General features: G+C 45.6%; 1 protein-coding gene across 1 annotated transcript; it reads left to right on the top strand.

The window, feature by feature from the left end:
• Positions 1–1,102: 1,102 nt before the first annotated feature.
• Positions 1,103–24,912, top strand: pwp2h (PWP2 small subunit processome component). Its single transcript, XM_056301292.1, has 21 exons — positions 1,103–1,225; positions 1,380–1,492; positions 2,016–2,110; positions 2,310–2,409; positions 2,970–3,113; positions 4,189–4,324; positions 5,703–5,944; positions 6,232–6,375; positions 7,235–7,305; positions 9,174–9,310; positions 10,538–10,686; positions 13,822–13,969; positions 15,379–15,529; positions 16,540–16,720; positions 16,868–17,015; positions 18,104–18,212; positions 18,453–18,518; positions 19,702–19,920; positions 21,454–21,604; positions 22,279–22,353; positions 23,209–24,912. Exons 1-21 carry the CDS (start codon positions 1,208–1,210, stop codon positions 23,348–23,350), a joined length of 2,739 nt encoding a protein of 912 aa, XP_056157267.1. The 5' UTR covers positions 1,103–1,207; the 3' UTR covers positions 23,351–24,912.
• Positions 24,913–25,092: the final 180 nt, after the last annotated feature.

Genomic DNA, 25,092 nt, shown 5'->3' with positions numbered 1-25,092 from the left:
CACCGACGCGGGGACCATAAAAGACGACCTGGTTTCACAGGTTTCCAACTGTGTCATGGACTTTGTCATGGGTGGCTTTTGACTGTGTGGTGGGTGTCCGGTCAGCTCTGATGTGATGCTGCATGAGAAAATGATGATGGGTGGTCTTCGCTTTCTTCTACCGCAAAGATGAAGTTCCTGTTTCCCCAAAGACGATAAAGAAAAGCTCTTTAATCAACAGTTGGTTTACAAACATTGCAATAAGAAATGTCTTATATATGTTTTTTATGCAAACTTTTTTTTACATTCCTTAAAAATCACTTGAAGATGATCAAAAGTGTTTTAAACAAACTGCTTCAAGACACTTGTACAAAGATACGTTGGCTGCCTTTCATTCATAATCTGCATGCTGGAGAAAAAAGTAATAATGAAAATATTTTGTTCGTATACGTTTTTCATAAGTTACAGTGTTTCATAGTCACAGTAGGTTAAACACCAAATACAAAGGTAAAAACAAGTAAAAGAAAGCACAAAACAAGGGATAATTGAAACAATATAAAGTAAACAAAAGAACCACACCAAATCAAAACATCAAGAATGATAAATAAGATATATCCTACATATAAAGTTAGTTGGGAATATCAGAAGAGACAAGGATTAGTTGTAGGTGATGTATTTTCTGTTTTGCACACTTACTAAAGAGGTGTAAATCTCTGTGTCATCTTGAAATTATGCTTTGTTGAACTACCTTTTTTTCCTGATGTTATTTTAAAAATGTCCATCTCGACACCTGCGTAGTGTAAGTGATGAAGGCAGTGTGTTTTATATTGTTTTATTTTACAAGCAGTTTTATGCTTTTATAATACTTTTTTTCTGGATCTTTTGCCTATACAGTACTTTGAATGACCTCTGTGATGATAAGGTGCTATACAAATAAACTTGCCTTGCTTTCTTGGGCTGGATGGACTCCTGAATGAAGTTTGACGTGCCATTCGTTTACTGTTTCAGTCACTTGCACTCCTGGCCGCTAGAGGGCGACGCTGCTGAGTTCACCTTAGAATGAAACCGGAAGTGCCCCGTCTCAACAAAACACAACCACGTGAAGCTGCGAGAGGAAGTATGAGTTTACTGAGAGTAAAACGTGTAATGCTGCCATACATGAAGAACATCGCGGAGGTGTATTTATAATAAAACCCAAGTCTGCTTCGTTTAAGGAGAGTTTAGTAAAATGAAGTTCGCGTACCGGGTAAGTAAGACAAGTTGAATCAGCTCGTCTGGGCACAACGTGTACTGAGAGAAACGTTTCGGATGAACTGATTCCGCGTCCCCCTGTCATTCAGGGCTATTCAGTGGACTGACTGGTCTTCTTACTGAACCACAGCTGTGTGTTTTCCTTATAGTTTTCTAATTTACTGGGAGCCGTCTATCGTCAGGGAAATCTGAGTTTTTCCAAGGATGACAACTCCGTCGTCAGTCCAGTTGGAAACCGCGTCTCAATTTTTGACCTGAAAAAGTAAGTGATTAAAGTGAGTCACCAAACCCTCGTGGCATAGTCACTTCTCTGCTGTCACTGGGTGGCTTTGTGACTGTAAATAAACCACAAAGCATTTTACTACATCAGTTGTCTGTCCATTTGAACAGTCAAGAACTTCTGCATTGGCTTCCATAGCAGTGTTGTTGAATAAGGTTTATTTTTCTCTCCAGCATTTTAAAAACTCCGTTATTGTGCAAACAAGATTTTTTAAATTTGTGAAATATTTTTTGGTCACAAAACAGAATGTAAGAGTATGATCTGTGAAAATAATGGAGAATTTAGAGTTTGATGTTTGGGCTCGTGTGTTTGTTTGCAACATTGTTGGTAGCATGCATTTATCTTGTAAGCCTATGATACCAAACTGGTGACACTATAGAATCCTCACGTTGCTTTGTGACTGTTTATTGTCAGTGTACACAGCAGTGCCTGACTCTGCATCACAAAGAAGTAACAAAATCAGAGATCACCAAAACTGAATCCTGTCTCTCTTTCTGTGCTCAAGCAATAAATCTGAAACACTGCCAGTCTCCACCAACAAGAACATAACATGTGTTGGCATCTCTCCTGATGGGAACCTGGCCATACTCGTGGATGAAGGTAAGGCATACGTACAATTCAAGTTTCTAACTAGAAACAGTTGAATTTAACTGAAGATAGCTTTGGTTCAAAGAAAACGGAAACAATCTGTTAAGAAAGTGTGTATGTGTGTGTGTGTGTGTCTGTGTGTGTGTGTGTGTGTGTGTGTGCGTGCGTGTGTGTGTGTGCGTGTGTGCGTGCGTGCATGTGCATGCTACAGATGGTGCAGCTCTGTTGGTCAGTCTCGTCACCCGGGCCGTGCTCCATCACTTCCACTTTCACAAGCCTGTGAACAGCATTCGATTTTCCCCTGATGGAAGGTACGTATTTAAACCTGTGCATGTGGACTCTTTTGGAGCATTTTCCCAAACAGCATCAGGAAGTAAAACCAGTCACCAAACAAATTCTGCTGCATTTTGGCCATGTCTTTGTTGAGTTGGTCTAAACTGCCATGGACATGGTTTCAGCTGAGATGGAAATGGGAAATAGACTCAATTCACATTTAATGCATGTAATCCAATGATAGTTAAAGTGCAGAGTAGTGGATAAATCACCTCGGTCGAAATCTCTGATTGCAATAATTCACTGCCATCTTGTGTCTCTACGACTGGCTCTCGTGTCAATGGATGAGTCTTGATAGGAAGACCTGACCACAGCCTTAACGCCAACGTTGACTACAGCTGACTTTTTAATGTGTCCCAAAGGTCATGTGACAACATGAAATAGAGACAAAATGGCCCCATGCTGCTCTGTGGAATCAAACAACTGAGACAGCATCACTTTCTTATGCTTATCAGTGACCCTCGCAACCACTTTTCATACACTGTTTATAACTGCATTGACTGAAGGTCGGACTTTTCTGATAATATCTGTTCCTCAGGAAGTTTGTTATAACTAAGGAGAATGTGGCGTTAATGTACCATGCCCCTGGAAAGCAGCGCAACTTTAACGCCTTCGTGTTGGACAAGAGTTACTATGGCCCCTTCGATGAAACCACCTGCATCGACTGGACCGACGACTCCAAGTGAGTAACCCACCCATCTGTCACCCCCACATTTTCTACATTCACCAGGCGAGTGGAAATAGAACAATAAATTTGTGTGATGTTCATGAAAAATACATGGAAGAAAAGCTATAAAAAACTTCTAAAAGCAGAAGAACAAGCGGTGGCCCAGAATATCGAGAGAAGGCAGTCTGTCAACCTAAAAGAGTCCTTCAATATCAAGTGGGCAAGAGGGTAAAGAGATTTAGGAAATAATAAATCCCCTTATATATATATATATATATATATATATATATATATATATATATATATATATATATATATATATAAATCCAATTAAGCATGAAACAGGCTTGTACTGTCTCATAGAGAATTTACTTGACTAACCGGATTATTTTGCTCCTTATTTGTTGAGCACTATCCCTACCGTTGAGTGTTTCTTTTAACAAAGTTATATATATATATATATATATGTGTGTGTGTGTGTGTGTGTGTGTGTGTGTGTGTGTGTGTGTGTGTGTGTGTGTGTGTGTGTGTGTGTGTGTGTGTGTGTATGTATATAATAAGCTCCAGCATCCCTGCGACCCCAATTGGGATAAGTGGCTTGGATAATGGATGGATAGATGGATGGATGGATAATATCAGTAGTCCTTTGGTTAAAAAAAAAAGAAAGAAGGACAGTCTTAGGTAAACAAATAGTAAAATGTGTTTTTGGGGTGTGTTAAAACTAATTGAAATGTAGACATCATGGAAAATGTCCTCCCTGAATTTGTTTCTCTGAATAAGTTACATTGACTGTTGACATGGTTGGTGTTAAATGTTACTAATAATGAAATGTAAGTCATGATCATACCCGAGATGCTTATGAAACACAAAAACACACAGTGTGACTGTGTAGGGAGCAGATACCAAAAGTCCCAGAATGACATTTGAAATTGACAGTGGCAGTTAACATTCATATGAAATATGAAAAATTGGTGTAAGCAGCCAAAACTATTGGAAAGGCTGCATCGCTATGCGACCCGTGAGCTGCACATCTTAATCAGAAGACTTAACTAAAGTGGCCGAGTGACGGGCTCCTCCTTGCTGTCCTCAGGTGTTTCGCGGTGGGCAGCAAAGACACGTCGACATGGGTGTTCGGCGCCGAGCGCTGGGTCAACCTCATCTACTATTCCCTGGGTGGACACAAGGACGTCATCGTGGGATGTTTCTTCGAGAAGGACAGTCTGGATGTGAGTTGCTCTGTCTTCTGTTGTCATGACAACCCCGCTCCATGTCCTGTGGCAGGAGCTGTCAATCACAGATGAGATGAACTGATTGTGGGTCACCGCAGCTGTTAAGAAAAGAGGTTTTGGTGACAGTAGAGTAAAATTAACCTGAAATTATTGACAAGATTTTATATGCAGATTTTATCATTTCAGATAAAAAAGGCCTGTCGAAACGGCAAATATTGAATAAGTCCTCAAAAGTTGGTATAACTTTTTTTTTTTGCCCTTGCTTGAGGTGAATAAACATTTTATGTGATGAATCTCAATGGAAACTATATGACCGAGGATGATTATAACATAAAATCCAGATATTTGCTTTCAAATTATAAATGAGTAAAATATTTTATGTATCCCTGTGATGGCCTGGCGGCCTGTCCAGGGTGTCTCCCCGCCTGCTGCCCAATGACTGCTGGGATAGGCTCTAGCATCCCCGCCACCCTGAGAGCAGGGTAAGGGGTTTGGATGATGGAGGGATGAATGAATCGTAATGGAAACACGTCTGCTGAATGTAACATGAAGTGTAGAAGTGAATCACTTGATCATCTGGTTCTTCATGTGAACCTCATGTGGGTGGTGGTGGATGGTAACAGAATACTAAATTAAATTGTAATACTGGTGGACAGAAGAGGAAATAAAAACCTTCCTTTAACGTATGAAAAAAACAACATTCATATTAGACGACAGCAGTGTGATGCAGGTATTTATTTATTAAATGGTCATCAATTGGGGTGTTTGGGTAGCGTAGTGGTCTATTCCATTACCTACCAACATGGGGATCGCCGGTTCGAATCCCCGTGTTACCTCCGGCTTGGTCGGGCGTCCCTACAGACACAATTGGCTGTGTCTGCGGGTGGGAAGCCAGATGTGGGTATGTGTCCTGGTCGCTGCACTAGCGCCTCCTCTGGTCGGTCGGGGCACCTGTTCGGGGGGAAGGGGGAACTGGGGGGAATAGCGTGATCCTCCCACGTGCTACGTCCCCCTGGTGAAACTCCTCACTGTCAGGTGAACAGAAGCAGCTGGTGACACATGTATCAAAGGAGGCATGTGGTAGTCTGCAGCCCTCCCCGGATCAGCAGAGGGGGTGGAGCAGAGACTGGGATGGCTCGGAAGAGTGGGGTAATTGGGTAGATACAATTGGGGAGAAAAGGGGGGGATCCAAAAAAAAAAAGATGACAGATAACCAATTGTGAAGTTTTATTTCAAACTGTTTGGCCACATGTGATCTGTAATTGATATGACGTGTGTGTGTGTGTGTGTGTGTGTGTGTGTGTGTGTGTGTGTGTGTGTGTGTGTGTGTGTGTGTGTGTGTGTGTGTGTGTGATCCTGTGCGGTTTGCTGTCAGCTGTACACGGTGAGTCAGGACGGGACGCTGTGTGTCTGGGAGAGCGACACAGAGCCGGACGGTCTGGTCCTGAGTAGGAAGCAGCAGAGCCCTGAGGAGGAGGAGGAGGAGGAGGAGGAGGAGGAGGGTGAGAAGGCCAAAAGTGAGATGGGAGAGCACCAAGGACAAGTCGTCCGAGGAAAAGCCGGAGCCCCCAAAGAAAAGAAGGGGGCCAAGAACGTCCGATTCAAACAGAGGAGCAAGTGAGCTGCTGTTGAATTGTAGTTTTCTATCAAACACCAACATGTACGGTGGAGTTATCCTGCAGTGTGAACCCATTTACCACCTGCTCCCTGTAGTCCCTGTACTGAAGCATTTATTCCGAGTATCAGTAATGGAAAAAGGTGGAGTAAAACAAGTTGGTCTCAGCGTTGAAAAGAGAATCAAACATGGCATCCAATGCAAATTTACAAGTAGCTGAGGTGTTTGAGGTGGCAGGATGTGGGCTGAACAGGAAAGCTGAACGTGACCTCTTTCCCTCCTCCCTCAGACATTTCTTCAACAAGGAAGGAGACTTCAACAACCTTACGGCCGCCGCATTCCATAAGCAGACACACATCCTGGTGACCGGCTTCGCTTCTGGAATCTTCCACCTGCACGAACTCCCAGAATTCAGTCTGATTCATTCTCTCAGGTTAAAGGTCACATTTATCTGTAAAGTCCTGATGACACACAGGTTAAAGCACATCCAGTGCTTTGCAAACAACAAAGGGAATGAAGGCTGATTGGAGAGAAGCGATGTTATCACAGGTTTTACATGGGGGGGTCTGAGACATGCACGTGTCTCTGTGCACGTGTGCTAGATAAGATTGTGGGAGTAGGGGGCATCTGGGTAGCATGGCGGTCTATTCCGTTGCCTACCAACACAGGGATCGCCGGTTCGAATCCCCGTGTTACCCCCGGCTTGGTCGGGTGTCTCTACAGACACAATTGGCCGTGTCTGCGGGTGGGAAGCCAGATGTGAGTATGTGTCCTGGTCGCTGCACTAGCGCCTCCTCTGGTCGGTCGGGGCACCTGTTCAGGGGGGAGGGGGAACTGGGGGGAATAGCATGATCCTTCCACACACTACATCCCCCTGGTGAAACGCCTCACTGTCAGGTGAAAAGAAGCAGCTGGTGACTCCACATGTGTCGGAGGAGACGTGGTAGTCTGCAGCCCTCCCCGGATCAGCAGAGGGGGTGGAGCAGCGACCAGGTCGGCTCAGAAGAGTGGGGTAATTGGGCGGATACAATTGGAGAGAAAAGGGGGGGGGGGACTGTGGGAGTAGTTGTGAGAAACCAGGTTCGTCTGTAAAAGAAAATAAGCAGCAAACACACTGGCTTTAGATCAGATTGTTTTAGCTTTATTCAAGAAATCAACTCAGAATCTGTTTCTCTCTTCAACTTTTCAGCAACTCAGCTTAATAAGAGTCGAACAGAATCATCATTTCATCCGTAAGTAGATTTTTAGTGAAGTAGATAGACTGTTAATATTTTCTGTGTCTGTCCTTGCAGTATTTCGGATCAGAGAATCGCCTCTGTGGTAATGAACAGCTCTGGAGACTGGATCGGCTTCGGTTGTTCAGGTACGAAGTAAACACAGACAACCTGTCGTCATCCAGGTGACAGATATGTGATGTCCTGGGTTCAGATAACAATATTAATAACAATAACATAATAATAAGATAATATTAATAACAAGAAACTTTATTCCTCTAGCTCAGCTCAGAGCGCTTTACATCAGAATGAAACCAACAAATGGGAACAATATCACACAAGAAAATTCAGCACAGTCAACAGAGAATGAAAATTAAAGTCAGTTGAAGAGGGTGTGAGAGGATGGATGTGAGGTATCACAACAGAGAATAATAATTAGTGCAAATGAGAGCGTAAAAGTCACACTTAATTAAAAGCTCAATGAAAAAGATATGTACCACCAGAAATACGAGGCACACCTGGACCCTTTTTCATGTCTCCCTCTTTCTCCACCTCCACCACTTAATTTGTGACCAGTTTTTCATCTCGTCACACATCTAGCGAGCGACACGTTGGCACACATATAATGACCACATTATGTAATCCTGTAATAAACCAGCCCATCCACTCTTTAATGGAAAACAAGGGAGGAAATAAATGCATAAAATAAAGTAAAGGCGCCCATGCGGCGTGGCAGTCTATTCCGTTGCCTACCAACACGGGCATTGCCGATTTGAATCCCCGTGTTACCTCTGGCTTGGTCAGGCGTCCCTACAGACACAGTTGGTCGTGTCTGCAGGTGGGAAGCCGGATGTGGGTCTGTGTCCTGGTCGCTGCACTAGTGCCTCTTCTGGTCGGTCGGGGCACCTGTTCGAGGGGGAGGGAGAACTGGGGGGAACAGCGTGATCCTCCCACGCGCTACATCCCCCTGGTGAAACTCCTCACTGTCAGGTGAAAAGAAGCGGCTGGTGACTCCACATGTAGGGGAGGAGGCATGTGGTAGTCTGCAGCCCTCCTGGATCAGCAGAGGGGGTGGAGCAGAGACCGGGACGGCTTGGAAGAGTGAGGCAATTGGCAAAGTACACTTGAGGAGAAAAAGGGGGAAAAATCTAAATAAAAAAATAAAAAATAAAAAATGCATAAAGGGGAAGAAAGTGACACGTTTTGTCTCAGACTCGCAAAACTGCCAAAATAATGAGATAGAATGGTTTCAGTCACATGGGGCCTCATTCATCAATTGTTCGTATGTATGTACTAATTTGTTGTTACATGCCAGTGTAATTGTTTTAGCTCTCAACTTTGTCTGACAGGCAGAGAGAAGAAAAGCCTGATGGTTATTTGTAGTTCCTTCCCCCTAACATCTATTGTCTACCTCTTGCAATGAGCCTAACCACTAGGCTTACAAAGACATCAGTGTTAGCCAGCTGGTGTCTCCATTCAGGGGTTACCCTGGTTCTACACTGGCCTCTACATTCAGGGGTTACCCAGGTTCTACACTGGCCTCTACATTCAGGGGTTACCCTGGTTCTACACCGGCCTCTATATTCAGGGGTAACCCTGGTTCTACACCGGCCTCTACATTCAGGGATTACCCTGGTTCTACACCGGCCTCTACATTCAGGGGTTACCCTGGTTCTACACTGGCCTCTATTCAGGGGTAACCCCGGTTCTACACCGGCCTCTATATTCAGGGGGTAACCCTGGTTTTACACCGGCCTCTACATTCAGGGGTTACCCTGGTTCTACACCGGCGTTTACATTCAGGGGTTACCCTGGTTCTACACTGGCGTCTGAGACAAAACTCAGGGCTAAAATATTCCATGGGTGTGTGAGAACACATTTGTACATAGGAAGGATTGATGAATGCAGCCCGTAGTGTTTGTTAATTCATTTAGAGGAACATGCCGTCAATTCTGGTGAATATATCTCATATTTCATGCTCAGTCTTTTCATAATATATGTTTTTCTTGTGTTGGAGGAATGGGACAGCTGCTGGTGTGGGAATGGCAGAGCGAGTCGTACGTCTTCAAACAGCAGGGACACTTTAACAACATGGCGTCTCTGGCCTACTCGCCGGACGGACAGTATGTCGTAACCGGAGGGGATGATGGGAAAGTGAGTGGCTGCAACCTGTCCTCCATCTTTCCATGTCGGTCTGGAGGTGTTTAAAAGGGGCTTTTAATCATTCAAGGATTTGGAATTGCACTGAAATAGGGAAAAGTGTGGAATAATAATGTTCAACAGCAAAGAAAAATAAAACTGCAAGACTCCTAAACCTGAGGGAACCAAGAACATGCTGGAAAAAAAGAGCTAAGAAGTTGTTCCAGGAACTCAAAAGATGAAAATGTTTTAAAAAGCCTTTATTTTAAGTGAATACATCATCGGGAGTATTTTTTACATGATGCAGCCACTTATAATTAAGGCTTTTTAATATATTTTTCTTTCCTTGGCATTTATCTGTTGAGTGCCTGGAACAACGTTTTAGCTCTTTTTCCCCAATGAACGTTTTCATTTGATATAAAACATGCATTACACAGTTTAGGGCGGCACGGTGGCGCAGTGGGTAGCACGGTCACCTCACAGCAAGAAGGTCCTGGGTTCGAACCCCGGGGTAGTCCAGCCTTGGGGGTCGTCCTCTGTGTGGAGTTTGCATGTTCTCCCCGTGTCTGCTTGGGTTTCCTCCGGGGGCTCCGGTTTCCTCCCACAGTCAAAAGACGTGTATGTGTGTGTGTGGGCGGGCGGGCCAGACCTGTGATGGACTGGCAGCCTGTCCAGGGTGTCTCTCCATCTGCTGCCCAGTGACTGCTGGGATAGGCTCCAGCATCCTCGCGACCCTGAGAGCAGGATAAACGGTTTGGATGATGGATGAATGGGTGGATGGATGGATGACATTACGTTGATATTCCAATACTGATGTATAACAACAGCCTGATAAAGATTTGAATATGGTTTCAATACCAAATATCCCCAAAGTCAGACTCTAACACTAACAGCCAGATGTAGCAGTTCATATTCATGGTTACAGGAGAGTTTGTGGTGAGAGCAGAGGATTACATCAGTCCTTCTGCACTCAGTGAGGATTTACACGTATAGTGGTTATAAACTGGTGTTTTATTCTGACAACCAGTGTTAATCCAGTTCACTGTAGATGAGTCGCTGATCAGGTGTGGAAAAGATGGAGCATGATGGTGCATGCGTATGTCTTTACAAATAAAACTAGAAGACGGTGGGGGGGGTCTTTGTGTTATTTTTGTGTTGTGTAATGAGAAGTACATTTGGAGGCATTTGTGTATAGGGCATATCAAGCTGACGTGTATTTAAATGAATGTCGTTGGTGTCCAGGTGAAGGTGTGGAACACCAGCAGCGGTCTGTGCTTTGTCACATTCACTGAACACACTAGCAGCGTCACCAATGTCACCTTCACCTCCAGTGGCTTCGTCATCGTCAGCGCCTCATTGGATGGGACGGTCCGCGCCTTCGATCTTCACCGGTGAGTGCAGCATGGTAGCATGTTCTCAAAAAATACGAGAGAGACAGTGAGACGGGGAGAGGGTGGGGGTGAGTTAGTTAGTAGGAGATCATGTGGAGCATGGACTGGAAGATGAGGATGTTTGACGATATCAAGTTTGCCGTGTTTGCACATGCAAGCAGTGAGCTGACATGATGCAGAACAGACACGAGGAAAATGATAAAGGTTGTGTTGAGTGTAAATGTTTCCATATGATGCGCGTCTCAGAACCTTCAGCCATTTTTTTGGGGGGGGGATTTTTCCCCCCTTTTTCTCCCAATTGTACCTGGCAAATTAGCCCACTCTTCCGAGCCATCCCGGTCACTGCTCCACCCCCTCTGCCGATCCAGGGAGGGCTGCAGTCTACCACATTACATTACAGTCATTAAGCCGACGCTTTTATCCAAAGCGACTTACAATAAGTGCATTTAACTTAGGAAATCAGGAGAACTACTAGTCATAAGTGCATCTAAACAAGCATCTAAGAGCAAAACCAGTGCTAAAGTAAAAGTGCAAGAAAGAGATTTTTTTTGTTGTTGAAATGAGTGAATACAATAAGTGCTAAGAGCAAGTAACAGGGTAGTAGTTCTTAAAGAGGTGAGTTTTCAACCTGCGCCGAAAGATGGGCAGCGACTCTACTGTCCTGACATCAATGGGGAGTTAATTCCACCTCTGTGGGGCCAGGACAGAAAAGAGCCGTGAACGGGTCGATCAGCAGCAAGGGCAACCAGGCGTCCTGAGGCAGCAGAGCGAAGTGGTCGGGCAGGGGTGTAGGGCTTGACCATGGCCTGGAGATAGGAAGGAGCTGTTCCTTTCACTACCCTGTAGACTAGCACCACAGTCTTAAACTGGATGCGAGCAGCTACTGGGAGCCAGTGTAGGGACATGAGAAGGGGAGTTGTGTGGGAGAACTTAGGGCGGTTGAACACCAGACGAGCTGCAGCTTTCTGAATAAGCTCCAGAGGTCTGATGGCCGACGCCGGGGCGCCAGCAAGGAGGGAGTTGCCGTAGTCCAGCCGGGAGATGACCAGAGCCTGGATGAGCACCTGTACCATCTCGTCAGTGAGGAATGGGCGAATCCTCCTGATGTTGTAGAGGAGAAATCTGCAGGAGCGACCAACCAATGCAACGTTTGCAGCAAACGACAGTTGGTCGTCCAGGATCACAGCCAGATTCCTCACAGTCCGAGTTGGCGTCACCACGGTGTTGTCAATGGTGATGGTCAGGTCTCGGTGTGGGCAACCTTCCCCTGGGAGGAACATCAGCTCTGTCTTGTCCAGATTAAGCTTCAGGTGGTGTGTCGCCATCCACTCCAAGATGTCAGTCAAGCACGCAGCAATGCGTGTCTCTACTTGTGTGTCAGAGGGAGGAAAGGACAAGATCAGCTGGGTGTCATCAGCATAACAATGGTAAGAGAAGTCATACGAGCAAATAAAAGAACCCAGGGATGTCGTGTACAGGGAGAAAAGGAGAGGACCCAGAAGCGAACCCTGTGGAATGCCTGTAGTCAGTCTGCGAGGCTCCGACACAGATCCCCTCCATGTCACCTGGTAGTAGCGACCCATCAGGTAGGTTGTAAACATGGAGAGTGCAGAGCCTGTGACACCCAGCCCCTTGAGGGTAGAGAGGAGGATCTGGTGGTTCACTGTGTCGAACGCAGATGACAGGTCCAGGACCAGGAGTATCAGGACAGAGGAGAGAGCGTTTGCTCTCACAGAGTGCAGCGATTGTGTCACTGCAAGGAGGGCCGTCTCTGTCGAGTGACCCACCATGGTTGGGGTCCAGGAGGTTGTTCTGGTGGAGGTACACAGAAAGTTGGTTAAAGACAGCAGGTTCAAAAGTTTTGGATAGAAAGGGTAGAAGGGAAAACTCCACATGTCTCCTCCGATACATGTGGAGTCACCAGCTGCTTCTTTTCACCTGACTGAGGAGTTTCACCAGGGGGACGTAGCATGTGGGAGGATCATACTATTCCCCCCCAGTTCCCCCTCTCCCCTGAACAGGCGCCCCAACCAACCAGAGGAGGCGCTAGTGCAGCGATCAGGACACATACTCACATCCGGCTTCCCACCCACAGACACGGCCAATTGTGTCTGTAGGGATGCCCGACCAAGCTGGAGGTAACATGGGGATTCGAACCGTTGATCACCGTATTGGTAGGCAGCGGAGCAGACCACCACGCCACCCGGAAGCACCACCTTCAACCATTTTATCCATTCTGGTCCCCTTGTGTGTGAATACACTTCTGAATGTCTTATCATCCCCTTTGAGGAAGAAATGACTTCAGTTTATTTGAACCATTTCTCCTCTGGACAGGTTTCTCTTGTCTAGACTGTTCTCTTGTCTGGAGTGTTCTCTTGTCTAGACTGTTTTCTTGTCTGGACTGTTCTCTTGTCTGGACTGTTGTCTTGTCTGGACTGTTGCCTTGTCTAGACTGTTCTCTTTTCTTGACTGTTCTCTTGTCTGGACTGTTCTCTTGTCTAGACTGTTTCCTTGTCTGGACTGTTCTCTTGTCTAGACTGTTCTCTTGTCTGGACTGTTCTCTTGTCTAGACTGTTCTCTTGTCTGGGTTGTTCTCTTGTCTAGGCTGTTCTCTTGTCTCGTCAGCTCTGTCTGGTCAGATATGGAAGAAATATCTGTACCACAATGTATTTATTAACACAAAAACCTGTTGGATCGCTACTCGATCTGTCTGAAGTAAAGAAACATGGTACATTTTTTTGTTAGGGAGTTGTTCCGTATCCGATGAGAGGGTCTAAGGATAGGATGTTGTGTTACTGTTAAGCCCACTGAGGCAAATTTGTAATTTGTGATATTGGGCTATACAAATAAATAAATTAATTAAATTAAATTAAATATAGTGAAAGATCTCTGTGGTGCTGCTAGAAGATGTGGAAAACACAAGACAGGACTAACACACACATGACAGAGTGGGTGGACATCTGGTTTTCAGATGTCTCAGAATCTCGAGAAAGACAAAGAATATTTATTTACCATGGAACAAGTGGGTCAGACAGTCAGTTCAGCAAGGCAGTAAGAACTATCTTACAAATAGAAAAGAAATGGAAAACGTGTGTGTGTCTGTGTGTGTGTGTGTGTGTGTCCGTGTCCACTTAGGTACCGTAACTTCAGGACATTCACATCTCCTCGGCCGGCACAGTTCTCATCTCTGGCCGTAGACGCCAGCGGGGAGCTGGTGAGCGCCGGTGCTCAGGACTCCTTTGAGGTCTTCCTCTGGTCCCTGCAGACCGGCAGATTGCTGGAGGTAAGAGCCGAGACCACCACTCACACACGACATCTGGTTAGCAGCCCTATGACGTCTGTTCTGTTTCACTTTTCTCGGTTTAATTTTGTTTTTTAATTGTGTTTTTTGTCTTTTCACAATTTTTACTGCCAGATAGTTTATATAAACTAACTGCAGTCATGGAAAGAAGAGTAAAATGGCTGTGTGTCTAAGTTTTTCTCTTTTCACATTGTTGTCTGTTGTGATGTGGTTGTTTCCACATTGTTTCCTCATTCTCACATAACGAACCCACAGACGTTTACTGACATGTTCACACTGGGACCAAGTCAAGTCCTTTTCTGTCACTTTTATTATTCATCCATCCATCCATCATCCAAACTGCTTATCGTGCTCTCAGGGTCGTGGGACGCTGGAGCCTATCCAAGCAGTTATTGGGCGGCAGGCAGGGGGACACCCTGGACAGGCCGCTAGGCCATCACAGGGCCCACACACACACACATTCACACCTGGGGACAATTTAGTACAGCTGATTGACCTGACCTTCATGGCAGGGTCGGACCCTTTAGTCAACTGGTTAACGTTTTTGGCCATGGTGCGGGAGACCCAGGTTCGGGTCCTGGCTGCGGCGGTTCCCAGCTGCCCCCTGAATTCGCTACATTGGTGTCAGAAGTGGGATGATAAGCAAGCAAGCAAAATTTAGGGCGGCACTGTGGTGCAGTGGTGCAATGGTTAGTGCAGTCGCCTCACAGCAAGAAGGTCCCGGGTTCAAGCCTCAGCTTTATTGGTATACCCCTAAATCACAGTTTAGTCCCAGAGGGCTTTACAGTCGTAGTTGCAGTAAATACAGTGTGTGACCCCCCCCCCCCAATCCATATACCTTGATTTGGAAGGGGTATGTACACTCACGTGGACAGAGACATAGAAGCGCAGCAGGGTTTCCTGCGAGGGAGAGTGACAGATGGTCTAAGGACTACTCATTTTAAATTCCTCATATTTTCACACATTTTTTAAAAATCCCCCACAAATCTCCAGATTCCACTCTCTTCCATGTTTGTCTGAAATGTGATTTTATATCTCAGCTCTGTGAGTCCATCAGTGTTTTCTGCATGGTGGACCCCGCATGGCCCTGTAAGGTGATACCATGTGATCATGTAGAAACATCACACAGCCAGCTGACTCGCTTATTTATGACTTACTATCAGTGAACAGGTAGCTGTCAGGTGTCTTGCTCAAGGGAACTTTGATACAACACATTGCTGCTGGAGGTCCACGATGATTGAACCTGTGACATTTCAGTGTGTCTTAACAGGGTTGGGCAGTATCCAGTATTTCATACAATCAAACAGCCTAATATTTCAAGGTTCAACCCGAGTATAACAATTAAGCCACTTCCTTTCTGCGCTTAATACTTCCTGTCTCTGTGTGATTAGGTGCTAGGGGGCCATGAGGGCCCGGTGAGCTGCCTGTGTTTCAGTCCAGTCCGGTCGATCCTGGCCAGCGTGTCCTGGGACTGCACAGTCCGACTGTGGGACATGATGGACAGCTGGCAGACCAAAGAAATGCTGCGTCTCACCTCTGATGGTAAAGGACTTATGACAGAGGAAATGGTTTGACAGTGGAGGCGGTTGTTAATGTCATGTTGGTGAAAATGATGATGATATAAATACTGTGCAGCATTTTCTTTTATCACAGCTGTAAAATGGTGTCCAAAGAGGGACTGATATAAAAAAAATAATAAATAAAAGAAAGTTGATAAGCCAAGATGAAAAATGACTTGGATGGGAGGGCATCTGGGTGGCGTGGCGGTCTATTCCGTTGTCTACCAACATGGGGATCGCCGGTTTGAATCCCTGTGTTACCTCCGGCTTGGTCAGACGTGCCTACAGACAAAATTGGCCGTGTCTGCGGGTGAGAAGCCGGATGTGGGTATGTGTCCTGGTTGCTGCACTAGCACCTCCTGGTCGGTTGGGGCGCCTGTCTGGGGGGGGGGGGGACTGGGGGAAACTCCTCACTGTCAGGTGAAAAGAAGAGGCTGGTGACTCCACATGTATCGGAGGAGACGTGGTAGTCTGCAGCCCTCCCCGGATCAGCAGAGGGGGTGGAGCAGCGACCGGGACGGCTCAGAAGAGTGGGGTAATTGGCCGGATACAATTGGGGAGAAAAGGGGGACCCCCCCCCCCCAAAAAAAAGACTTGGATCTGCAGGCTACTTTTGGCAAAATCGACAAACTCCACTTGGTGTATTGGACCCGTTAAAAGGACACGTGGCTTGTAGAGTGTTTAACGGTCGAGGATCATTTCTTCGTCCTGGAACGGCACAAAAGTATATTATGAAAGAACAACCGTTTTTAATTCTCGATAACTTCACAGTAGATATGGACGGGGGTCCATATCCACTATGTAGTTCTGGACCCCCGTCAACTCCCGTGCTGTTATTGATTGATCTGTCCTAAAGCATACAAACACGCGGCCTCTATCTGCACGGTTCACCGAACACTTGAACCCTGACAAGGATGGACTGTGTACTAGAAAGTGTCCAGAAGACCTTCTTTTCCTGAGCCCAGACTTTTCTTTGCTTTGTGTTTTCTCCAGGTTTGTGTGTGTCGTACCGTCCTGATGGTGAGGAGTTGGCCGTGGCTACTTTGGATGGCGAGATTTCCTTCTGGAACCCACACACCGCCTCACAGACGGGCTCCATCGCCGGCCGACATGACCTAAAGATTGGCCGAAAGGAGACCGATAAAATCTCTGCCAAGCAGGCCGCCAAGGGCAAGTAAGAAATGAAGAAACAGCCGAACATACAAAGTGACATTCCACTTACTTCATATTCTCTATATCATGTTTTTGGTTTTTTGGGCATGGGATTTTTGTGTTTTCAGTCATACATTAAACACATTGTGTGTCATTTCTTGGTACCAAGGTCCTTCACGTCTCTGTGTTACTCGGCGGACGGAGCATCCATCTTGGCTGGAGGTCAGTCTAAGTTTGTCTGTATCTACAACATCCAGGAGCAGATCCTCATGAAGAAGTTTGAGATCTCCTGCAACCTCTCCTTTGATGCCATGGAGGTACCGGACTCATTCACATCAACTCGATCATGACAACAAAATCAATAAATAAATGCCCTGTTTTTAACGTAGCTGTTGGCGGGGACTCAACTCAAACGCAGTAGACTGGTTCTGCTGAAACCACTTTCTTTTCAAATGTGGATTCTGTTGAAATGGTTTTAAAGTTGCTCTACTGCAAAAGAGGACTTGTTTTTGACATGTTATTAAACATGAACTTGGGGCGTTGGGGTAGCATGGCGGTCTGTTTTGTTGCCTACCAACAGGGGGATTGCCGGTTCGCATCCCTGTGTTACCTCTGGCTTGGTCAGGCATCCCTACAGACACAATTGGCTGTGTCTGCGGGTGGGAGGCCGGATGTGGGTATGTGTTCTGGTCGCTGCACTAGTGCCTCCTCTGGTCAGTCGGGGTTCCAGTTCGGGGGGAGGAGGAACTGGGGGGAATAGCGTGATCCTCCTACACGCTACATCCCCCTGGTGAAACTCCTCACTATCAGGTGAAAAGAAGCGGCTGGTGACTCCACATGTATCGGAGGAGGCATGTGGTAGTCTGCAGCCCTCCCGGGGTCAGCAGAGGGGGTGGAGCAGAGACCGGGGTGGCTCGGAAGAGTGGAGTAATGCGCCGGATACAACTGGGGAGAAAAAGGGGGAAAAAATCTATAAAAAAAAAACAAAACATGAACTTATTTCAATATTCCATATGTGTGATAGAGGCACATAAATATAATATATTTCTCATAACAGTTTCAAATAAGACTTCATACTCTGTCCTCTACCCATGGAAGCATTTAAAGGCTGTGTGCCTTGCTCCAAGGCATTAGTCGTATTTTCTGAATAAATGAAAAGCTTTTCACGTTGACGTTTTAACCCAAATTGTGCGGCAGCCAACTTTCAGTTAATGTTGTGCTAGTTGAACTGCTATACGAGTGAATGTGTCTCATTCACGTCCTCTGGGGAGACTTTTCCCAGCGGCATCTCAGAGATCTTCCCCCATTTAGCATGATGGTTGACTTCCTGTTGGTCAACAACTCCCGTTGTCCTGAAAGGAGGGAGGAGGTGTGGTGTGTAACGTATGTGGTCATCTGTGTGCAGGAGTTTTTGGACCGACGGAAGATGACGGAGTTTGGGAGTCTGGCTCTGGTGGATGAGGGAGCGGGAGATGGAGATGACGTCCACATCAGCCTCCCCGGTGTTAGGAGAGGTCAGGAGGCACGAAGACACCCCAGAATATCTTTATTATCTTTATTTGGACAGCACACGTTTTTTTACTTGTTCATTCAACATGGCTTCTGTACATTAACCACCTACAAGAGAAGACAAGCCCCCCCCCCCCGCCAAATGGGCACTTTTCCATTAAACTACACTATAATGTCTTTTTGATGATTGCTATTCTTTCCCATATTATCTGTTGGTTTTCAGCTTGCTGCTATTCTCTTCACAGGTGACATGAGCTCTCGACACTTCAAGCCGGAGATTCGAGTCAGCTCTCTGAGATTCTCTCCCACCGGTACGTAGCAAAATTACATCTCCCCCTTTTGTCTCCCATAACGGTTCTGTGGTGGAAACATGGCAGAATAAACCACAGAGTCCTTCATCAATACACTGATAAAATCTGAAAAAGCGGGTTTGTTAAAAAAGACTTCGGGTTTCATGATTAGATTACCAACCAACAGGGGCGTCCGGATGGTGTGGCAGTCTATTTTGTTGCTTACCAACACAAGGGTCATCGGTTCGAATCCCCGTGTTACCTCCGGCTTGGTTGGGTGTCCATACAGAGACAATTGGTCGTGTCTGCAGGTGGGAAGCCAGATGTGGGTATGTGTCCCGGTTGCTGCGCTAGCGCCGCCTCTGGTTAATTGGGGCGCTTGTTCGGGGGGGAGGGGGAACTGGGGGGAATAGTGTGATCCGCCCACACGCTACGTCTCCCTGGTGAAACTCCTCACTGTCGGGTGAAAAGAAGCGGCTGGCAACTCCACATGTATCGGAGGAGGCATGTGGTAGTCTGCAGCCCGCCCCGGATCGGCAGAGGGGGTGGAGCAGAGACCGGGACGGCTCGGAAGAGTGGGGTAATTGTGGACGGGTACAACTGGGGAGAAAAGGGGGGGAAATCAAGAAGTGAATAAATAAATGGAGACCTTCTGTGTGCAGTTTAAATATTTGCCTTACCTTTGAACTCTGCACAGAAACAAGCCAGTAATTCTTGGCTTCCATACTTCTGTAACTGCAAATATGAACTACTACTACCACTTTTGGCTGCTCCCGTTAGGGAGCGCCACAGCGGATCATCCGTTTCCATCTCTTCCTGTCCTCTTCATATTCCTCTGTCATACCAGCCACCTGCATGTCCTCCCTCACCACATCCATAAACTTCCTCTTTGGCCTTCCTCTTCTCCTCTCCCCTGGCAGCTCCATATTCAGCGTCCTTCTCCCAATATACCCAGCATCTCTCCTCCACACATGACCAAACCATCTCAATCTGTCTCTCTTGCTTTGTCTCTAAACCGTCCAACCTGAGCGGTCCCTCTAATATACTTGTTCCTAATCCTGTCCTTCTTCATCACTCCCGATGAAAATCTTAGCATGCAATTGCAAATATGAAGATAATTTAAATATTCTTCAGTATATGAATATCTTATTTAGCTAACAATCAAACGTGAACTTGTTCTCAAACTTGATCTGGTTTGTCTCAGGTCGCAGTTGGGCTGCCACCACCACCGAGGGGCTGCTGATCTACTCCCTGGACGGATCGCTGATCTTCGACCCCTTTGACCTCGACCTGGACGTGACACCAGCCAGCGTGCGTAAACAGCTGCAGCTGCAGGAGTGGGTGGCAGCCATCGTGCTGGCGTTCCGTCTGAACGAGAGCGCCCTGATCCAGGAAGTCCTGGAAGCGGTACCCTACAAACAGAGTGAGTCGCTTCCTGCGTACCTCTCGCGGTGTGTGTTTTCTGATTATATTCAGTTGACACATGATGACTCTGGAGATTTCCTTTCCAACGTCTCTGTGAATGTTCTCATTCATCCAGGTCATGGTTATCCAAAGGAATTGAACCAAGTGCAACTGGACTTGGTATATATCCGTGAAGACGTTACCACTGAATGGAGCACTAATGAAGTCGAAACTAACACCCCCAACAACCGTCGCTGCTTAACATCAGATCACAAAGAGCCATGCACATCTATAGCTCTGATAACGACTCCAAAGAGGATAAATATCTGAATTTCATCACCAGCCAGTCAGACTAGCTTGGTCTTGTCAGAAAGGCACGAACTGATGAAGCCTCTTGGATGAGAGGCGAAACATCTTCACAGATATATTCCAAGTCCAGTTGCACTTGATTCAATTCCTTTGTATGACTTTCCAACATCTTTACACTGAGAATACCAACATGTTTTACAGCTGTTACACTTGGAATCAGGAAGTTTGTTGTCATCTCATTCATGTACTTGCATACACAAAAGAGATGAAATTTCGTTTCTCCCAGCCCACAGCAGCGCAACACAAAAGACAAAAACAGACATACAAAACCTCCCAAAAACGACACCTTCAAAAACCAGAGAGAACAAAGCAAAAAAACACAGTCAACAACTCAGTCCATTCAGTAAATTTGCAACACAATTCAAAAAAATCACTGTCCAGAGAACGAATGCCAGCCAGAGTGACTGTCGGAACTGCTGGTCTGCATGGGCTAGCAGTTAGCTTAGCCTGCCCCGCTTCCTCATCCTGTCAGACCACCCTCACTCGGGCACAGCTCTGGTCAGAGCCGTGGTCTTTGGGCCCACAGGACGCAGCAGTCCAAGCTCCCCCAGCTGATCCAGCGCCAGAGCTGGACACCTTCGACACACCTCCCCCTCACTCCACGCAACGACACAAACGCAGGCGCACACAAAAACGCTGCACAATCAACGCTAGGCGAGGCCACCGCCAGACCGCCCTCGGTGTTATCGGAACCGCCGGTCTGCATGGGCTAGCAGTTAGCTTAGCCTGCCCCGTTCTCCCAGCTGATCCAACACCAGCTCCCCCAGCCAACAAACGATATCGACGATCACAGACGTAAATCCTTGTAAAAGTTCTTCACACAGTGACACAAACTCAGATGTAGATGTGGACAAACACACTGCATAGTCAGCACTGGGTGAGGCCACCACAAACGCAAGTCCGCACCGCCATCTTCCCACACCGGAAGATCCGGTCGTAGATTATCACACAGATTTAACACTGTGTGTAGATTGTTTATAATTAGTTGATCATTTGAATTGTTGGTCTGTGAAGTCATTAATTATTTGAGTAAATATTGTTAGTATTTATATATTTTGGCAGCTACATTTATTATTGTTATTTCACCTACTGGGTATTAACTCCCTTTTTTACCTGAATGAGTCACGGAGTTGGTGTTTTACTTTGTAACGTCTTGTGGACATGTGCATTGTGTGTGTGTTAGTCTCCGTGGTGTGTGGCTCCCTCCCTGACGTCTACGTGGAGAAGCTGTTGGGTTTCGTGGCGGTCTCGTTGGAGAAGTCGGGTCACCTGCAGTTCTACCTGAATTGGGCCCAAAACCTGCTGATGCTGCACGGACAGAAACTCAAGAACAGGTGAGAGAAACGCTGCCGTGCTGAGTGACTGGCCTTCATCCACCTGGACTCCTGAGGCGTTCTCACGTCTGGGAGTCATATTAACCACATAAATGACAGTGAACATCGGTTGTGTCACACCATTTAAAAACATCATTTCAGTCTTTTACTGGATGTGAGCGCAAATTAGAAGACGCATAGGACATCTCTCTGAGTTAGTTCTCAGAACATGTGAAGAACATCTTGTTTCTAGATAAAGACACAAGTTTAGCTTTGGTAAAGAATTTGTGTGTATGCAGGTTTTCACACCTACACCGGCACATTGAAGTAAATGGACACAACTTGTCTGGACTAAAGTGTGAGATCTGCCTTCAAATCTGGACACCTTTAAAGAAATCTGTCATATGCTCGTTAATGTAGTTTTACTGTAAAGTTCCTCAGAACTTATCTGCTGAGAAAGTTTTGGGAAGGTAAATGTAGCTTGTGGATAAAGATTTGACACCAAATAGTTTTGAAGCCAGATCTGATCCCAGAGGTCCTGGTTCAGACTCTTGAGTCTCTAACGGAGTGAAAATCAGCATACTGTGCTCGACACTGCAGGTGGTTGGAGACCACAGCTGAAGGCTCTCTGAAACACTGTTTTTTTATTTCTAAAGAGGAATTCACTGTGTTTGGTTTTTATTGTGGGGGTGCAGGTCTGCAGCGATGCTGCCCACCATCCAGTCACTGCAGAAGAGCATCCAAAGACATTTTGAAGATCTCTCCAAACTGTGAGTGTCAACATTGTTAAAAATTAAACCTCTCCACACACCCACACACCCACACACACACACACACACACACACACACACACACACACACACACACACACACACACACACACACACACACCATGTCACCCTATACTTGTGGGGACCCCTCATTGAGTCCATTCATTCCCTAGCCCTTAACCCTAACCTTAACCTTCATAACTACATGCCTAACCTTATCTTTTACCCCTAACCTTAACCTCGTTCTAATTCTAATTTTAACCCTGAAACCAAGTGCGAACCCTAAACTACACCCTTTTCCTCATGCGGACCCATAAAATGTCCCTGCACGGTAGGGGACTTCTGGTTTTTCTATCCTAATGGGGATATTTGGTCCCCATTAGGGTAGAAAAACCTGGTACACACAAACACACACACACTCACTGTCCCCATGTGACGTGATAAAACACAGTCTGACTTCTGGCCATTTCATCCACATTCATCCGTTGTCCAGATGCATTGTTGGTGTAAGTGTCTCCAGTGAGAAGCCACTCAGTATGTCGGTGTCATGCTCAGCCCATGTGGAGCTACACAAGTCAAATGCTGTCCCTCCCCCATGTTGTTTCATGACTCTCATGCTTCTTTCTCTCTCTCTCTCTTTCTGGCTGTCTAATGCAAACACACAAACAAACACACATGTACGCATGTATGCAAACACACACACACTTACACACACAAACACAGAGATCATGATCCATTTCTGACCGTGTTTGGCCTCTGCAATAGAAACTAACACTGGTATTAATTGTGTGTGGGTGTGTGCGCACGCGTGTGCGTGTGTGCATGCGTGCATGCATGTTTGTGTGTTCTCTGTAGGTGTGACTGGAACATATACAACATTCGCTATGCGTTGGCCCTATCCAAACAGCAGGGGATGAAGAGGAGTTCTGAGGAGGAAGAGGAAGGCTCAGAGGATATGAGCGAGGCTTCGGAGGAGGATGTGGGCGTTCTCAGTTAGGCTGCGTCCAGACAAACACACCTCATTCCATCAGATGGCAGATGTCTTGAAAATAGAAAAGTAATGCAGGACTTTCACTCAAAAACGTTTCTGTTCTGCAGAAAAATGATTGTGAACTTCTTCTTCTTTTTTTTTTATAACTTCTTCTTCTTCTTTTTTCGGCTTGTTCCCTGTTTCCCAGGGTTTTTTTTTTTAAAGAACTGTTTAAACTAAATTAAATTTTCTTGAGTCACTATTCTGTTTTTGAATGTGATTTTTTTTTTGGAAGAAAGTTGAGAAGGAAGCTGGCTTAACCTCATTTCAACCCAACTACCTAAAGAGAGAGCGTAAAACATGGCAATGACTGCCTGTTTATTACTGTAGACATTTTGTGAAGATAGTTTGAATCCCAGGAAAACGTCACAAAGCCGCAAGTTCTGTCAACAGACAAGTTGTGAATTTAACAACTATGACTGAAATGTAGGTCCTTCAACATGGTAGCATGTGTACAATAATACATGACTGTAGGATTTGAAAGTTGGCACCGGTGTTTTGAATCAGTTTTACTCAGAGCTAAATACTTCATACATCAATGCTGTTAAGCGTGTCTGTAAAATGTTTAGGTTGAGGCTCTGTGGTTAATTGTTCATTTACAAGAAATGTGTATTTTCTGTATGCAAAACAGTAAATTTGGGGACTTGGTCATAACCGACCTTTATACCAACCTCTTTACAAACCTATATAATAGGAAGGTGTTCAGAAAGAATACTTCCCTTCTGGAGTGCCAAGGTCACCCCCTTCAGCCAGAGTGTGAGCTGTTACCCTCAGGTGGTCGGGGGAGGATGGCCTGTTTTAGGACTAAGAGATACAAGGCTTCCTTTGTCCCCACTGCCATTCAGTTGTTAAATGGTAGATAGTATTCATCTGGTGTCTGCAGATCGCTTGTTTCCATGGTCTGTATGTTTGAACTCCTTTGGTTCTCCTTGCCCACTATGTCCTGTTGTTTTTTGTTGTCCATCAGTGATGTGTCAGCGCTGCCTTGGTGTTTGTATGTTTTGATTTGTGTGAGAGCTTTATATATACTGGCTGCAAACTCATTTCCCTGTAAGGGACAATAAAGATACTTGGACTTTGGTAAACCAGATGGATGACCAGGACATCTCAACCAACACCCAATCCACACCTGAAAGCCAGTAGATGTTGTTGGATGTCACTCTAACCAAGTCCAAGGAACTATTAGATAAAACTCCTTTTTCGAAAAAAGAAAAAGAATTTATCTAAGTATGGGTTTGGTCTTATGAACGATTTTACTCATTATTAAAAAAAATTTTTCTTGAACTGACACCAGAGCTCAGTATCACCTGACTGGATAACAGCTTAGCATCTGCTGGTGGGGGTTTGTAGTTTGTCAGTTTGTTAGAACAAGTGACATTTTTTAGAAAGAAATATGAATCAGAAATGAGCACGTGAGCATTCATTTTGACCTTGTATGTTGTTTTTTTCAAACATTTAAGTATATCTGTTTCATATGTTGAGTTCTTTGTGGCCTGGAATATTAAATGATGCTCTCAAATGAGCGATATTTCTAGCAAGCAGTTTGAGTTTTATTTGATAAAACCACATTTCTAATCATAACCATATTTCTAATCATGTGTTTATCAGAAACAACTGAAAAATAAAGCATTTAATTTTTAGTTTATTTCATTATGTATCTGCGTACATAAGTAAAAACGAAATGTTTTGAATGTTAGTAAAGAGTCTAT

This window comes from Lampris incognitus, chromosome 21 (assembly GCF_029633865.1).
Source record: "Lampris incognitus isolate fLamInc1 chromosome 21, fLamInc1.hap2, whole genome shotgun sequence".
NCBI classification, from domain to species: domain Eukaryota; kingdom Metazoa; phylum Chordata; class Actinopteri; order Lampriformes; family Lampridae; genus Lampris; species Lampris incognitus.
This window is presented reverse-complemented; position numbering and strand designations above follow the sequence as displayed.